At 36.3% G+C, this 15,937-nt stretch overlaps 1 protein-coding gene and 1 long non-coding RNA gene across 20 annotated transcripts in view; one reads left to right on the plus strand and one right to left on the minus strand.

Moving 5' to 3' along the window:
- The window catches only part of ANKRD28 (ankyrin repeat domain 28), a 197,917-nt gene that overhangs the window by 94,877 nt on the left and 87,103 nt on the right, over positions 1–15,937 (plus strand). For 17 of the 19 annotated variants that reach the window (XM_063722569.1, XM_063722572.1, XM_054552558.2 and 14 more), the window contains one exon: positions 5,968–6,046. In XM_063722569.1, the coding sequence (XP_063578639.1) occupies positions 5,968–6,046 (79 nt within the window). Of the gene's footprint in view, positions 1–5,967; positions 6,047–15,120; positions 15,745–15,937 lie in introns of those variants that run through there. The other 2 variants (XM_054552566.2, XM_054552567.2) reach the window with 2 other exon arrangements.
- LOC129058635 (uncharacterized) lies at positions 4,034–14,673 on the minus strand. The gene is made up of 3 exons (XR_008523899.2): positions 14,488–14,673; positions 5,040–5,125; positions 4,034–4,325 (listed from the first exon to the last, which is right to left on the minus strand). It is a non-coding gene; the product is annotated as an uncharacterized LOC129058635 (long non-coding RNA).

The following is a 15,937-nucleotide window of genomic DNA, read 5'->3' on the forward strand; positions in this document are numbered from 1 at the left end:
TCTTCCTAAGGAGTTATAGCTAGTGTACATGAACATTTTCAAGACCTGGACAAGGGCAGAATTACAGACCTATATCATTGCTATAAAGGTTGTGGTTGAATCCAACCAAAGTGGATGAATTCTGAGTCACTTTTAAGTATTTTGCCTTGAACAAATATTTGTCTTTCAGTTGTCATTTCTTTCTTTTCACTTCCCTGTTATCCTACTTTATATGTTTCCTCTTAGAGCTTGATCTTGAAATCTGCATTAAGGTAAAACTTCCACTGAAAATGTACAAGTGCAGTCTTAGTTCCAGATTTGATTTAAGGCACCTCATAGATCTAACCCTTTTCCTGTCCTGAGCTTGGCATCCCACCATAGATTCATTTCTCACAGCGTTATTTCTAAGTTATCTAAGCTTCCCTAGTGTTTTTTTTAGCTTGCTTCTAGGGTTCATTGTAACATAACCTATAAACTAAAGAATAATTCAGGGTGCTTCTGAATACTTTTTAAAAACTTATTTTGAAGAAATTTATAGACACACCAGAAATTGCAGATGGTACAGCACGGCCCCATGTTTCCATCATGAGATTCCTTCAGTGGTGATAACTTTTAGTGCATCATCAAAACCAGGAAATTGATACTGGCACAATACAACTAACTAGACTACAGATCTTAATTTGATTTCAGCAGTTGTTGCAAGTGCTCATCTGGGGGAGAGGGGTTGTGTGTGGTGTGTGGTAATTGTGGTGATGGCTTTGTGCATGAATCTATGGCATTTTGGCACATGTGTAACCACTAGCACATTCGAGATACAGAACCATTCCATCACCGCAAAGAAATTCTCTCATGTTTCGACTTACTTGTGTAGCACTTCAGTAATGCACTGGCTCAGCTCATGCCTATGACCCAACCCCAGAGTAATTAACAGTCATTGGTCTCATTTAGGCCAGAACTTCTAATATATTTCATCTTCTGTCTCTCAAGATAATTGCTATAAGAGCTAAAACTATTTTTTGTTTTTATTTAGGGAAAGTAAGCAATCACTTTTTGTAGTCCTAATCGTACGCATAAAATACCTTTCGTAGCACTTATGTAAGAACTGTAAGAAAAATGTATTTTCTTAAAGGTGTATGATTGACATTCTACTATAAAGACACATGCATACATATGTTTATTGCAGCACTATTTACAATAGTAAAGACTTGGAAACAATGACAGACTGGATAAAGAAAATGTGGCACATATACACCATGGAATACTATGCAGCCATAAAAAAGAATGAGTTCATGTCCTTTGTAGGGACATGGATGAAGTTGGAAGCCCTCATTCTCAGCAAACTAACACAGGAACAGAAAACCAAACACCGCATGTTCTCACTCATAAGTGGGAGTTGAACAATGAGAACACATGAACACAGAGAAGGGAACATCACACACCAGAGCCTGTAAGGGGATTGGGGAGCAAGGGGAGGGAGAGCATTAGGACAAATACTTAGTGCATGCAGGGCTTAAAACCTAGATGATGGATTGATAGGTATAGCAAACCACCATAGCACATGTATACCTATGTAACAAACCTGCACGTTCTGCACATGCATCCCAGAACTTAAAATTTAAAAAAAAAAGTATATAAAATATATGATTGAATGAGTTTGAAAACTTCAGTCTGGTGTGTATTTAATAATTCTATTTGGGGTTATTTTGGAACAATACATTGAGACGTAATAGCTTCTAAACTAAACTGACTTAAGAAAAAAAATTTTAATGGGCACCTAGTACTTATAAAATGCCTGGTTATGGGAAATTATTTTTAGAATTTTTATTATGATGCTTCTCAGTTGATTGAATAAGTTATTTTTAATTTTTTTCTTTTTTGTTTTTCCTTTGTAAAACATGTACCTGTAGAAGACTACAAATAATGAAAAATAACTCTCTTATACACTCAAACCCTAGTCAACAAACTTGCTTCCTCAGGGGTAATCACTGTATTCATTTTTTGAGTATTCTTCCAGAGATATTTCATATATATTCAAGCCCAAGTATATGTAGAAGCTTTTAACTACAGTGGTTCTGAGCCTGCATTTTTCATTTAATGCTGTGCTTTAGAAATTTTTCCATTGATAAGGAACATTGAGGTCTGCTTCTTATTTTACATTGAAAGCATAGTATTTCATAGTGTGGATGTACAACTAGAAGACCTCTCATCTGATATATGGTAGCTGGGAATTATAAAATGTGATCTCTGAGCATTTCAGTGTGACTGTATTTTCCAGCTTTTTTTTTTTTTTTTTTAAGTTAGACCAAGGCTTTTTCAATGGATGTGGAGTCCACTGACAGGTGTTCAGTGTTCTCTTCCTTGCTCAGACCATACTCACAGTGCATTATCTATAACTTCCATTTTGAGTTTCTGTAGCTGATGTGAGAAATTAGACCCTTAAGAAATAATCTTAGGGCAAAACCCCTAAGGTTTTTACTGTTCACTGTTTGCCTTAGTGTTTCCAATTGCCTCAGCCATACCCAATTCAATAGCACTTTCCTTTTTTCAGTAGTTTGCTTTTATTGATTCTTCAGTTGTGGTAACAAACACAGCTTACCCTTGATAAACATACCCCATCATGGGAGCAAAACTGTGTAGGCTTGTTAGTGGTAAACTACTACTCAGAATATTTAATGTGCCAAAGTTATCTATTAATTTTACTCAGGAAGCCGAGGATATTGGTTAATCATGTGAGTCAGTTAAATCAAGATTAAGAGTTTTTTGTGTTTTATAATTTTAGGTAACCATTTAGTGGGCATTTAAGTTGTTACTAGCGTTTTGCCTCCTACAGTGATTCAATAAATATACTTAGTCATTTTATCTGGACACATGTTGGCTTTTTTTAAAAAAGCCTTAAAATGGAATTACTGTGTCTAAGGGGATCGTCACTTTTTAATTGTAATACATTTTGCTGAAAGAAATCTTAAATATTTTATTACCTAATTTTCAATGTTTAACTGTAGTAAAATATGATATATAAATTCTTTCTTTCAAAATTAGCCAGGTTTATTTCTCCCTTTTCTTCAAATTGATTTGCAGAGAGGAAAAACTGTGTTCATATGAATCATAAAACACATTAATGGGATTCGAGAGGCATTGAGTCATAGAATTCCAGACTTCTCTCACACACAGATGACTCACTTTCTGTGTTGTTGTGCTATGTGTGTAGTTTATCTGGTGCAATAGATGTTTCTCAATTTGACTAAATCTGATCATAAACACTCTAGGAAGTTTGCTGTGTTAATGAGTAACGCTGAAAAGCCTAGGCAAAGTATCCTTTCTTAAAAAAAATGACTAAATTAGGACACATCTTTGCATGTATTCTGTTACTTTAGTGGTTCTGCATTAGCTCTTTCAACAATTGTTTGTTGAATAATTTCTGTGTAGAGCATTCTGTTTCCTGGGGTGGTATATATTGGAATAAAGAACAAGGTCTTGTGCTAATTGTGGTAAGAGAAAGAACTCTTAGCTTACTGAACAATTTAACATTATTGGCACTATATCAACCTCCCTTTACTGGAACACCTGTTACTATTTTAAGGACAAAAGTAGTATTAAAATTATAGGAAGAAATGTTTGAAGAGACCAGTGATAATTATATGTTACACACATTTGCCCCCCTGCCCCACCGCCGCCCCCCGCCAGAGAAGATCTTGCTCTGTTGCCCAGGCTGGAGTGCAATGGCATGGTCATAGCTCACAGCAGCCTCAAGCTCCTGGACTCAAGCCATCCTCCTACCTCATTCTGCCGAGTACCTAGGACTACCGGTGCATGCCACCAGCCCAGCTAATTTATTTACTTATGTATTTTTTGTAGAGATGAGGTCTCACTATATTGCCCAGGCTGATGTAGAACTCCTGGCCTCAAGTGATCCTCCGACCACAGCCTCCCAATAGCATCACATACTACAGCTAAGCCTTTTTTGGATTGCCTGTAGATATTTAATCCTTCTTTTGCCTAGCAAGCAGGTTTTTACTTTAATTCTCAATGGCCCAACTATTTTTTCTTTAAGTAATTAAGGGATTCCTAAACAAGAAAATTATTACAAAATGAAGTATAATTTTTCATTTGTTTAAATCTTGAAAACTGTATTAGTATTCTAATATGGTAAGAGGTCCCCCAAATATAGTACCTACTTTAAATAAGTTTATTTATCTTAATAGCATGAAAGTCAGTGGTCCAAGCTGAGTAAGGCAGCTCTTTTCTGTAGGATTATTTATTCCACATCTTGTTGCTTGACAGCGTGCTAGTATATTGGCCTACATTTCCGTGGTCAAAGGGGCTCAGTTTCACATGTGTCTTCCAGCCTGTGGGAAGCGGGAAACAATTAGCCCCGTTCTAGAGTAGTTGTTTTGTTTTTTTTTTTTTTTTTGGTGACAGAGTCTCTCTCTGTCGCCCAGGCTGGAGTGCAGTGGTGCGATCTCGGCTCACTGCAAGCTCTGCCTCCCAGGTTCACACCATTCTCCTGCCTCAGCCTCCCAAGTAGCCAGGACTACAGGCGCCCGCCACCACGCCCGGCTATTATTATTATTATTATTTTTTTTTTTTCCAGTAGAGACTAGGTTTCACTGTATTAGCCAGGATGGTCTCGATCTCCTGACCTCGTGATCCACCCGCCACCTCGGCCTCCCAAAGTGCTGGGATTACAGGCGTGAGCCACTGTGCCCGGCCTAGAGTAGTTGTCTTTTAAGTTGAAGATGACCTGGAAGTTGTGCCCATTATTAATTTCCACTCACATACCATTGGTCCACACCAAGCAACAACTTCAAGGGAGGCTAGGAATGTATTCTCTCACTGGGTGGCTAAGTAACCAGCTAAAATTTTATTCCCGTGGACAAAAGGAAGAACATAGTGGAAAACAACTAACAATCTGTCACAAAAGCCTTTATCAAAAATGAAGGATGTAAGTTTCAATGTGAGTATTTCTGAACAGTTTTTTTCAAATGCAGCCAAGTCAGTAATACTCTGTTGTAACTTTAGATAGGGTATCTGTGAATTAAAAATCCCTGAATGTGACTTACTCTAAAATCTTGCATCTTGAACTGGAGAGCACTGTTGTTTTCTGGTAGGAGGTCCATGAAACATGCATTAGAGGTAGCTTCTTTTCCTGGAGGAAGATTTGGATGAGTATGTATCTTTTATATTGAAACAGACGTGAATATATTTTGGAGATGAAAGTAAAACTAGCAGGAATGTTATGAAAAAACCTAAAATTGCTTTAAAGTATAATGTCGAATCCCCCAAAATATTTTCCCTTTTTGCCCCTAAGGGTACTGTTGTGAAAACATTTTGATAAGCAAATCTTTTGGTTTGTTAAAGTTTATTTTATTCAATTAGGTTAACAGTTCTAAACTGTAAAACTGCGGAAATATATTGACAAAAAAATTAGTATGAAGTAAAATTTTCCTGTATATATCAGCAGCACAAGCATCTTTATTCAAAGAGAGTCTTGCTATTTCTTTGTCATTTTAGATTTTTATTTTTATTCTTTGCTGGACTTTATACCACTATTTTAAGGTCAAGTTTTTTTTAGGCTTTTGCCTCAGCAAGGAAATACCCTGTGTTTTTGTTGTTGTTTTTTTGTTTTTAATAGAGACAGGGTCCTGCTCTGTTACCCAGGGTGGAGTGCAGTGGCGCAGTCATGGCTCACTGCAGCCTCATTCACTTGCAGGCTCAAGTGATTCTCCTAGCTGGAACTATATGTGCATGCTACCATGCCTGGCTAATTGTTAAAAAAAATTTTGTAGAGACAAGGTCTTGCTGGATTGCCCAGGCTTGTCACATCCTTTTTTTATTGGGACTTGCAGACTAAGCTAGAGTTATAGAAGTAATAAGTTGATAGTTAATAATGGTTTGGTGTGGGGGGGGGTTGGTGTTGTGGTTATTTAAACTATTATTAAAATTAACCTTATTTTAAAACTTATTTCCCACCTTTCCTTATTATCACAGGACAATGAAAAGCGAACCCCATTGCACGCTGCAGCTTATCTTGGAGATGCAGAAATCATTGAACTTCTTATTTTATCTGGTATGGTAACCTCTGAGTAATAAGAACACATTATGTATATTTTTGTTATTCTTAATGTTTCTCAATCATAATTGACTATTTACTGCATGACCTGTTCATATTTGTTTTATCAGCTGAAACTTATTTTTATATTCATTCCATAAATACTGATCATATATCTTTTTCTAGGTGCTTAGAGTACATTGAAGAACAAAACAAAGATTGCTGCCCTCTTGTAGCTTATACTCTGATAAGGAAAAACAAGCAATAAATACAAGTGAATTTTATAGTATATTAAATGATGATGAGTGCTTTGAAAAAATGAAAAGGTAGATCAGGATAATTGGAGTGGGATAAGCGTTATATATAGCGGGTTTTTTTGGTTGGTTTTTTTTTTTTTTTTTTTTTTTTTTTTGGTTTTTGCTTTTTGAGATGGAGTCTCGCTCTGTTGCCAGGGTGTAGTGGCACGATCTCAGCTCACTGCAACCTCCAACTCCCTGGTTCAAGTGATTATCCTGCCTCAGCCTCCTGAGTAGCTGGGATTACAGGCACATGCCTCCACACCCAGCTAATTTTTGTATTTTTAGTAGAGACAGGGTTTCACCATGTTGGCCAGGATGGTCTTGATCTCCTGACCTGGTGATCTGCCTGCCTCGGCCTCCCAAAGTGCTGGGATTACAGGAGCGAGCCACCATGCCTGGCCTATATAGGGTATTATATGGAACAGTTATAGTAGGCCTCATTGAGCACAGAATTATAGGAGATGGTTGCAGTTCTCCTAGGTGGAGGTAATGGTGGTTTATACCAAATAAAACAGTGGAGACAGTAAGAAATAGTCTGATAGTAGCTATATTTTGAAGGCAATGCCAACAAGATTTTTGTGTTTAAATAGCTTTTATCTAACCCTGCTTGAGGGCCTGTAAAATGCTTTTAGTCAATTATACTCCTTTATTATTTTTTCTAAACTATTTAAGTCTTTATAATATGAAGTAATACTAGAACTGTCTATGATAGAATAGCTCCTATTGTGGTCAGACTACCTGCAGTCCCAAAAAAGGCAAGCAGACAGACAGAGTTTAGAAATACTTTTGTTATAGCCAGATGATTGTAGTGATATTTATTGGGAAAGGATATATGTCATTGATTTGAGCTTCTATTGCCAAATTGCATACATACATGCATAATGAAATTGGATTAGTAGTAGTATTCCTTTGATAGTTTGTGGAAAGGAGGGCTCAGAGAGAGAAATTTCGTGTGAAGATTTCGTTAAATAATAGCCCAGAGTTTTGCCATTGCAAATTCATAAAAATTTAAGAATCAATTTGATTTTTAAAAAATACCTTATTTCTATAACAGATTTCATGATCATATAAAATTAAATATGGTTAAACATGGATCTAGCTAGTATTTTGTTAGTTTCTTTATGAATAATTTCACCGCTGATGTACTTCCCTGAAGATGCCTGTTCCTTATTAATTTTCAGCTAAAATTTACTCAAGATAAGAACTGAGGAGGTTGACAAAAATTATTTCTTTTAATAATATAAATTAATGAGACACAAGTTTATGGAATTTTCTATACAAACATCATCCAAGAAACAGTTTAGGACTTTGGATAAGAAGTCTACTGCTGCATTTTTTATTTTAACACAGAATTCTGATTATTTTTGTTTTGTCATAAAGATTATTTTATGTGATTCCACGTGAAGGGTTTTTTTTTTTTTTTTTTCATTTTTTATTTTTACACCCAGGAGAAACTTTTCAAATGCTCAAAGTTGACTTATTAATCCCTTCCTTTTAAAAGTGAATGTTTGCAACAAGGATTTTTAGTTACTTGTAGAAGGTTGACTTCTGGTTTCTGTAAGTATGATAGTCAAATGAGTCTTATCATGAGCACGATAGTATCTAGATGTCAGCTGTGAAATAAGCGTTTGAGAGAATGCTTAGTTTCTTCTGAATAATCCAAGTACAAATCATGTGTAAAATTAACCATGATACTTGTATAAAAAACTATTTGAACTTACCTTTAAAAAATACTTTTTTAATTTTTCTTTGAGACAGAATCTCGCTCTGTTGCCCAGGCTGGAGTGCAGTGGCACGATCTCAGCTCAGTGCAACTTCCCGGGTTCAAGCGATTCTCCTGCCTCAGCCTCCTGAGTAGCTGGGACTACAGGTGTGTGGCACCAGGCCTGGCTAATTTTTGTATTTTTAGTAAGAGATGGGGTTTCACCATGTTGGCCAGGCTGGTCTTGAACTCCTGGTCTCAGGTGATTTGCCTGCCTCGGACTCCTAAAGTGCTGAGATCACAAGTGTGAGGCACTGCGCCCAGCCAAAAAAGTTTAAAGAGGTAATATAGCTCATGTAGCTATTTTTCAAAGGAAAAATACAATTTTAGATGAATTCAGTTGTTCTCAGTTCTCTATAAAAAAAAAATTAAGTTTTTACATTGGCCTTAGAGCTGTACATTATCTCCACACCCCAGATTTCTTCTGACTTGAATTCCTGCTACTCTTTTTGCTTGCTCTGCTCTAACCCCACTGGCTGCCTTCTACCTCTGGTTCTTCACGCTGCTGTTTCTTTAGCCTTAAACCTTCCTCAGCCACTTACACCATGAACCTTTTCATGTCCTTGCTCAGATGTCGCATCATCAACAAGTTCTTCCTTGGTCACTACCACTACCACCTAATCCCCCTCGCCTGTGTTATCTTTTCTCCTAGTGTTTATTGTTACCTGACATCCTTTTTAAATTACTTGTTTACTGTCATTTTATCTCCTCCAGAATGTAAACTCCAAGAAGGCAGACAGTTAGTCTACTTTGCCTTCCTAGCATATTTATTTAAAGTGCCTGGGATGGTGATTATAGCAATATAAGCTTAGACTGTGTCTCCTTTTCAGAAATTTGTTTACATTTTGGTCTGTTTCTCAAGTCTTTAATGGAAATGAGAATGGGACAGGTGGGAATGGGTAGAAGTTAAAGGTTGAAGGGTATCAGGTAAGTGGAAAGGGAAAGAAGGCGAATGATTTGTCTTTGAGTGCAACTCAGGGTCTTAGACTTTTTTCTCTTTAGACTTACCAGTTAGGCTGTAATTTAGGAAAAATAAAACAAAAACTTACTTGGGTTTGGAGTAAAATTAGCTGGAGTAAAATCCAAGGCTAGATTTCTATTGAACTAGAACCTCAGCTTTCTACTTATAAACAAAAAAAATAAAGAAATAAACCAGGCTTTGTGTTGCCATGAGAGACACTACAGATAGTGTGAATGGCACAAGCTCTTTTGCCAGACAGATTTGGATACAGTCCTGGCCTTACCTCTTACCACCTCCATGATCTTTTATCTTTTTGATCTTTTGAAGTTTATTTGCTCTCTGAGCCTCAACTTCCTCATCTAAAACAATGGGAATAATATAAATTTTATAGGCTTAAAGAAGCAAATGAGATTATGTCATTAAGATACCTAGAAAAGTCCCTGGCATATAGTATTCAAAATTATGGCTATTTTTTTTTTAAGCAGCATTTCTATTTTTTCCTTCACTTTTTTGGTTCTGCCAAGTAAATAAATTCCTTGATATCAGGAATTATCTTCTCTGTGGCTTTTAGATATGCTTTCTTAAAAATTCTCCCCTATCAGTTTTGAAGTCCAGTTATTACATTCTGAAATGATAAAGAGGAAGGAATGACTTACCTACTGGGGGAAAATGAAAAATAATTTATTTCCACAATCTAGAAAGACAAAGGTTGAAAAAAAAATAGACTCTATATACTCTGGAGAAGTGTATTTATATGTTTTAAATTCTACAATCAAGAAACAGCCTTTAAAGCTTTATATGATATAAGTACCTTCCTGAACAGGGTAGCTATTTGCTCCCCTCAGGAAATAGTAAGGGCTCCTGTAATTTATGGATAACAGAGCTCTAACAAAAAGATAGGTAGTAATCAGGATGTGTATTTAACTTATAAAAGTTGACACTATAGAGGATAACTCCCATAGCCTTTTATAAAAATATCCTTTCATATAAATGAGGAAGGAACCAGGGGAGTTTTTTTTGTTTTGTTTTTTGTTTTTAAGACATAGTCTTGCTCTGTTACCCAGGCTGGAGGGCAGTGGCACCATCTCGGTTCACTGCAACCTCCACCTACCAGGTTCAAATGATTCTCCTGCCTCAGCCTCCCGAGTAGCTGGGATTACAGGCATGCATCACCAGGCCCAACTAATTTTTGTATTTTTAGTAGAGATGGGGTTTCACCATGTTGGCCAGGCTGGTCTCAAACTCCTGACCTCAGGTGATCCACCCACCACGGCCTCCCAAAGTGCTGGGATTACAGCTGTGAGCCACCATGCCCAGCCCAGGAGAGATTTTGAAATCTGAACCAGAAACCTGATCAGGAAGGAATTTTGATTGGTGGATATTTCTTCAGTTCATTCATGTTATATCCATTTTAAATTCCTATTAACTCTTTAAATTAAAAGTTGATTAGGACAGTGTTACAGAAGATATACTACACATTTTAGAAGTCAAGTATAAGCTAACCAATGAATTCTTAGTTTTATGTTGGAAATAGATTTCCAGAATAGCAGGGTATTAAAAGACTAATCGTATCCAAATTTTAGTTCAGAATAAATATCAGAAGAATAGTCTTCAGACAATATATAGTATATAGACTTATAAGGTTCTGTATAGATGCTCCAGGAGTTCTGCTTAAATTTGGTTTGAATGCCATGGTTGCTGAGGCCCAAGTTAAACTGACTGATTTCCATAACCCTAATTTTAAATTCTGGATCCATCAAAACAGCCTTTTAATGAATTATGGTAAGTTGAGTTATAAATTAGAATTGAAACTAGATATTTGATCTGATCAGTTCTCTAGGTAAAGATGAGAAAAAAATACATGAAGAGAAATATAGGCAACAAAATTAGGCTAATTTGTTTATAGTTAGTAATGAAAATTTAGTGTAGGTGTTTACACTTCATGTTAATTAGCAACACCACATTGTAATAGCAGGTAGGTATAATCTTAAGTAAATTAAGCAATATGAAACAATGCTTGTTTGTATAAAAGTCGTGTAAGATTGCATTATATAAAAGTCATATGCTTTCATAAGAACATACAATAGTCAGTTACTGTAATTTTGTATTTTAAAAACTACTTCAATATCTATAGCAAGAGTTCTATATTCTCTAAATATATTTCTCTAACATAAAAAAATACAAAGATTGAGATTATTTTAGAGTCATTTCCTTCTGTGTTCATATTTCAGGTTTTTATTATATCTGACTTGTAATTAAAAATTAGGAAATAAGGATATTTATATTTTCTCCAATTTGTTTCACTCTTTTGTGTTGCCTTGGCCCTTTAAGTGATGTGGAAAACCAATGGAGAGTTCTGTTTGGAGTGGATTAACATGCTCTGACTTCTGTTTTTAAAGATTGATTCTCTGGCTTTGGCTTCAAATTCTTGACCATTTTAAGTCATGTTTATCCTACTTTTTGTTATTTCTAGTTTTTTATCTTTAATAGTTTTCTTTTTTTTCCCCAAACTCAGCTAGCTCTCATAGTCTCTCTACATTGTCTTATCTCTTTCTTGTAACTTTTCTTTGAGGTCTCCTCTTCAGAACTTAAATTTGAGTGAAGTTGAGTATATAGAGTAGCTCATGAATTCATCCTCTTATTTTCTGGGATGGTTTTTTCCAACTGCATTTCTCCTAGTTTACTCTACTCTGTATATTTTTGTCCTAGTCCTATGCTGGATGCTTTCAGATTCTTACATATCTTTGAGGAATATCCTCTTTGCAGAACAGAAAGGAAGGGGCAAAAAGTGAGGATCTGTTAGGTTTGTTTCTTCAAATAACTCTCAAACCAAATTTTAAGTTCAGGAGTACATGCGAGGTGTGTTATATAGGTAAACTTAAGTCATGTGGGTTTGTTGTACAGATTACTTCATCATCCATATATTAAGCCTAGTTCCCATTATTTTTCCAGAACCTCTCTGTCCTCTTATCGTTCACCCTCTTATAGGCCCCCAATGTGTGTTGTGTCCCTCTGTGTGTCCATATGTTCTCATCATTTAGTTTCCTTTTTTTGTTGATGTACCACAGGTAGTTGGGCTGGCTCAGCAGCTTCTTAGGTCAGTGGGTTCTTAGGTAGTAATCTGCTGGTGATTGGCTGTTACTCTCCCTCATCTCCAGCTGGGTAAAAAATTAATAAAGATGCCTTCTTGGTCTCTTTTTTAGCACTGCCCCACTTTATTCTTATGCAATGTGAGGTTAAGAGTTCTATAGGTGCTTTTCCTGTGAATTACCCAGACAGCTCTAGATTGTCTGAAAGATTTTTAGGGATTTTAGGACACAGCAGAGAGAAAGGAGCAAATGGGACACACATGCAAACATGACTTTTTAGAGGACTCGGTAACCTTCCCAAGATCTGAAGAAGCTTCACTTGACTCAGTGTCCTTCAGTTTGGTACACATTTCACTGTTATTGATAGAAATAATTCATAGTTTGGTTTGTGGTTGTAACTGTTTCCTTTTTGTATTGAAGATGGTATCTCTTCTCATTCTCTCTTATATTTTGGTGACTTGTTTTAGAGTAAAACTACTCACTTTCTTTAACTTGCAGTCCAGAATTAAATTCTTCAAAAACCAAGTATTTGTACGTGATACAACTCTAAGATTTGTGGATGAGAGGTATAATTTTTGGCGTGGCACCTGTAATCAAACAAGTGAATACATCCATAGAATCTATAGTAATACTAGAGTCCACTGGAATTAATGTTATAATTATTATGGAATGGGGTGAAATAATAGCAAACAGTGAGCTTATTACATTTTAAATACTGTTAAATTTAGCCATTTCACTAGTCTCATTTTATCCTAAATTTGTGAAGGTATTATTATAAGGAAACTAAGGCATTTAGCTTTTAAACTTTCAAAGTTTTTGTACTGCTAGTAAAAGCTAGAGCCAGAATTCAGATCCAGGCAGTTTGACTACAGAATCCGTGTTCTTAATCCTGCCGTAATCAGAATATTCCTCTTTTCTTCTCACCATAGTGCCCACCCTCCTCTCCTGACCACCTATTTAGCTTTTAGTAAAATTTACATGTGAAGTCACTTTTATTGAAGAACTTTTAAAGACTATTTTCTGGCCACTGAGGTATAGATATTTTGTTTGGGAGCTTATTCACTTAATGCTTGCATTCAAAACTATATGGTTAGCAGTACCTCAGACCTTAGACTGCCTCCAGTAAGTATTAAGTCCTTAAATGACTGCATTGTGGAAGGCATTTGTCAAAAATTCATTCAATTGGTCTTTTATAAAAAATACTCTCCTTAAGAGAAAACACCATTCTGATGTTTCTGGCATTAAGAATGAAACCTAAAGTATGTGTCTCTTCTTTTTACTTCAGTGCTGGTACATTAGTTTGCTGGGGCTGCTGTAACAAAGTACTACAAACTGGGCTTCTTAAACAATAGAAATTTATTTACTCAAAGTTCTGGAGGCTGTAAGTCTGAGATCAAGGTGCTGTCAGGATTGATTCCTTTGGAAGGCTGTGTGAGGGAAGGATCTGTTCAGGGTATCTCTCTTTGGCTTGTAAAATCGCTGTCTTCTCCCTTTATTTTCCCTCTGTCCATGTCTTTTTGCAGATTTCTTCTTGTAAGGACACCAGTCATACTGTATTAGGGCCCACCCTAATGACCTCATTTTAATTACCTCTGTAAAGATTCTATCTCCAATTAAAGTCATATTCTGAGTTGCCAGGGGTTGGGAGTTGAACAAACCCACAATAGCTGGTATCCACAACACTCTTAAAAGATACAGTGCAGCAGCTATTTTTTTCAGCATTATAGTTGGAAAAGTGGAAATGTCATTGGTTTTTGCTCATTCTACTCTGAGCCTGAAAACCAAATCTGAACCTTTTGCCACGGCACTGTTAGGTAGCCAAAGAAAAGCATTATTTCTAGTTTGGGAAGAGGGATAAAAGTACTTGGCTTCTGGCCCAGCTCACTGGTTATGGACTATCTCCTCTGTGATTTAGGAGCAAAGAAGAAAACAATTCTCTGCAAATAGAAGTTTTGGAAAATGATTTGTGAGACTAATTATAATTATTACAAACATGTATGAAGTTAGCAATAACTTTAATAGTACCTACTATCAAGTTCTTAGCCTAGATCAGAGGTTGGCTTACATTTTCTGTAAAGGGCCAGATACTAGTTACAGGCCATACAGACTCTGGCAATTATTCAACTCTGTTGTCGTAGTGAAAGCTACATATTTAATATTTAAATTGAATAGATGTTTCTCTGTTCCAGTAAAACTTTACAAATTAGGTGGCTTGAAGCCTGTGGATGGTAGTTTGAAGACCCCTAACATAGATTATAAAGATACTACCTCATCTTTTTAATGTTAGAGTGAAGCGTCTTAGTCCTTTTGGGCTGCCATAACAGAATATCACAGACTGAGTGACTTACAAATTTTTCTCAGTTCTGGGGCCTGGGAAGATCGTGATGCCAGAAGATTTGGTATCTGGTGAGGGCCCACTTCTTATTTATAGCCAGCAGTCTTTTTAATATAATCTCATATGGTGGAAAGGGTGAGGGAGCGCTCTTGGGCCACTTTTATAAGGGCATTAATCCCATTCACTGCCCTCATGACCTAATTACCTCACAAAGGACCTCGCCTCCTAATACCATGACATTGGGGTTGGGATTTTAACATAAATTTTGGGGGAACGCAAACATTCAGACCATTTGACAAAGTTTAATAAGTATGAAATAATTTATTCTGAATATTCCAAAATAGGATAGAATGTTATAACTGGAAATGGATCATAAGGATGATTTAGCACAATGCTTTATTTTACAGGTATAGTTGACCCTTGAACAATGTGGAGGTTAGGGGCACTGACTCCCCCAACCCCAACACAATAGGAACTTTGAATATAACCTTTGGCTCCCTAAAAACTACTAATAGCCTAATGTTGACCAAAAGCCTTATTAATAACATAAACAGTTAACACATATTTTACATGTTATATGTATTATATACTGTATTCTTACAATAAAATAAGCAATAAAATGAAAATACCAAGAAAATCATAAAGAGAAAACACTGTGTATTGAATGGAAGCAGATCATCATAAACATCTTCATCCTTGTCATCTTCACATTGAATAAGGTGAGGAGGAAGTGGAGGGCTTGCTGTCTTGGGTTGCAGAGATGGAAGAAAATCTACATATAAGTGGACTCATGCAGTTTGAACCAGTGTTTAAGGGTCAGCTGTAATTGAGGTTCAAAAATCAAAGAATTGGAAGAACTTAGTAACCAATTAGATTAGGAGAAAATAAGTCAATCAGTTTCCTTGCAAAATGAAATCTGGAGTCAAATGGGATACTCCTAATGGAATTGCTGACTGTAGAACTTCTCAGAAAGAGTGCCCTTTGTTGTTTAAATCCAGGGCCCATCCTCACCCCCTCCCATCCATACATATTCATATCCACCTCCCCCTCACCTCACCACACACACAGCCTAGGAGCAGGGATTATGATTTACAAAATGAAGACCCAGGCCCCAGGAAACAGTTCCAGGTCGCATAGCCAACTAGTTATACAGCCATTATGAGATCACATATCTCTCCTGCTCCAGTGTTCCTTCCACTAACCCATGACTGTGTCTTCACAAGGTTAGACCTCTCTTCAACTGCATTGCTGTCTAGAGCCCTAGACTAATGTAAGTAAGTAAATCAGGTTTTTGTTTTTGAATTTATGTTTTATCTCCAAATAGCTAGACATTTAATTCTAGATTTAGGTAACCTTTTCTTTTACAAAACTATTGTTTCAGAGTGCACTTTTATATGGGTGAAATATTATGTGAAAAGATTGGGTGAGAGGAAACTGATTAGCTAGGTTTTTCTATATAATCT

This window comes from Pongo abelii, chromosome 2, assembly GCF_028885655.2.
Source record: "Pongo abelii isolate AG06213 chromosome 2, NHGRI_mPonAbe1-v2.0_pri, whole genome shotgun sequence".
Classification (NCBI taxonomy): Eukaryota; Metazoa; Chordata; class Mammalia; order Primates; family Hominidae; genus Pongo; species Pongo abelii.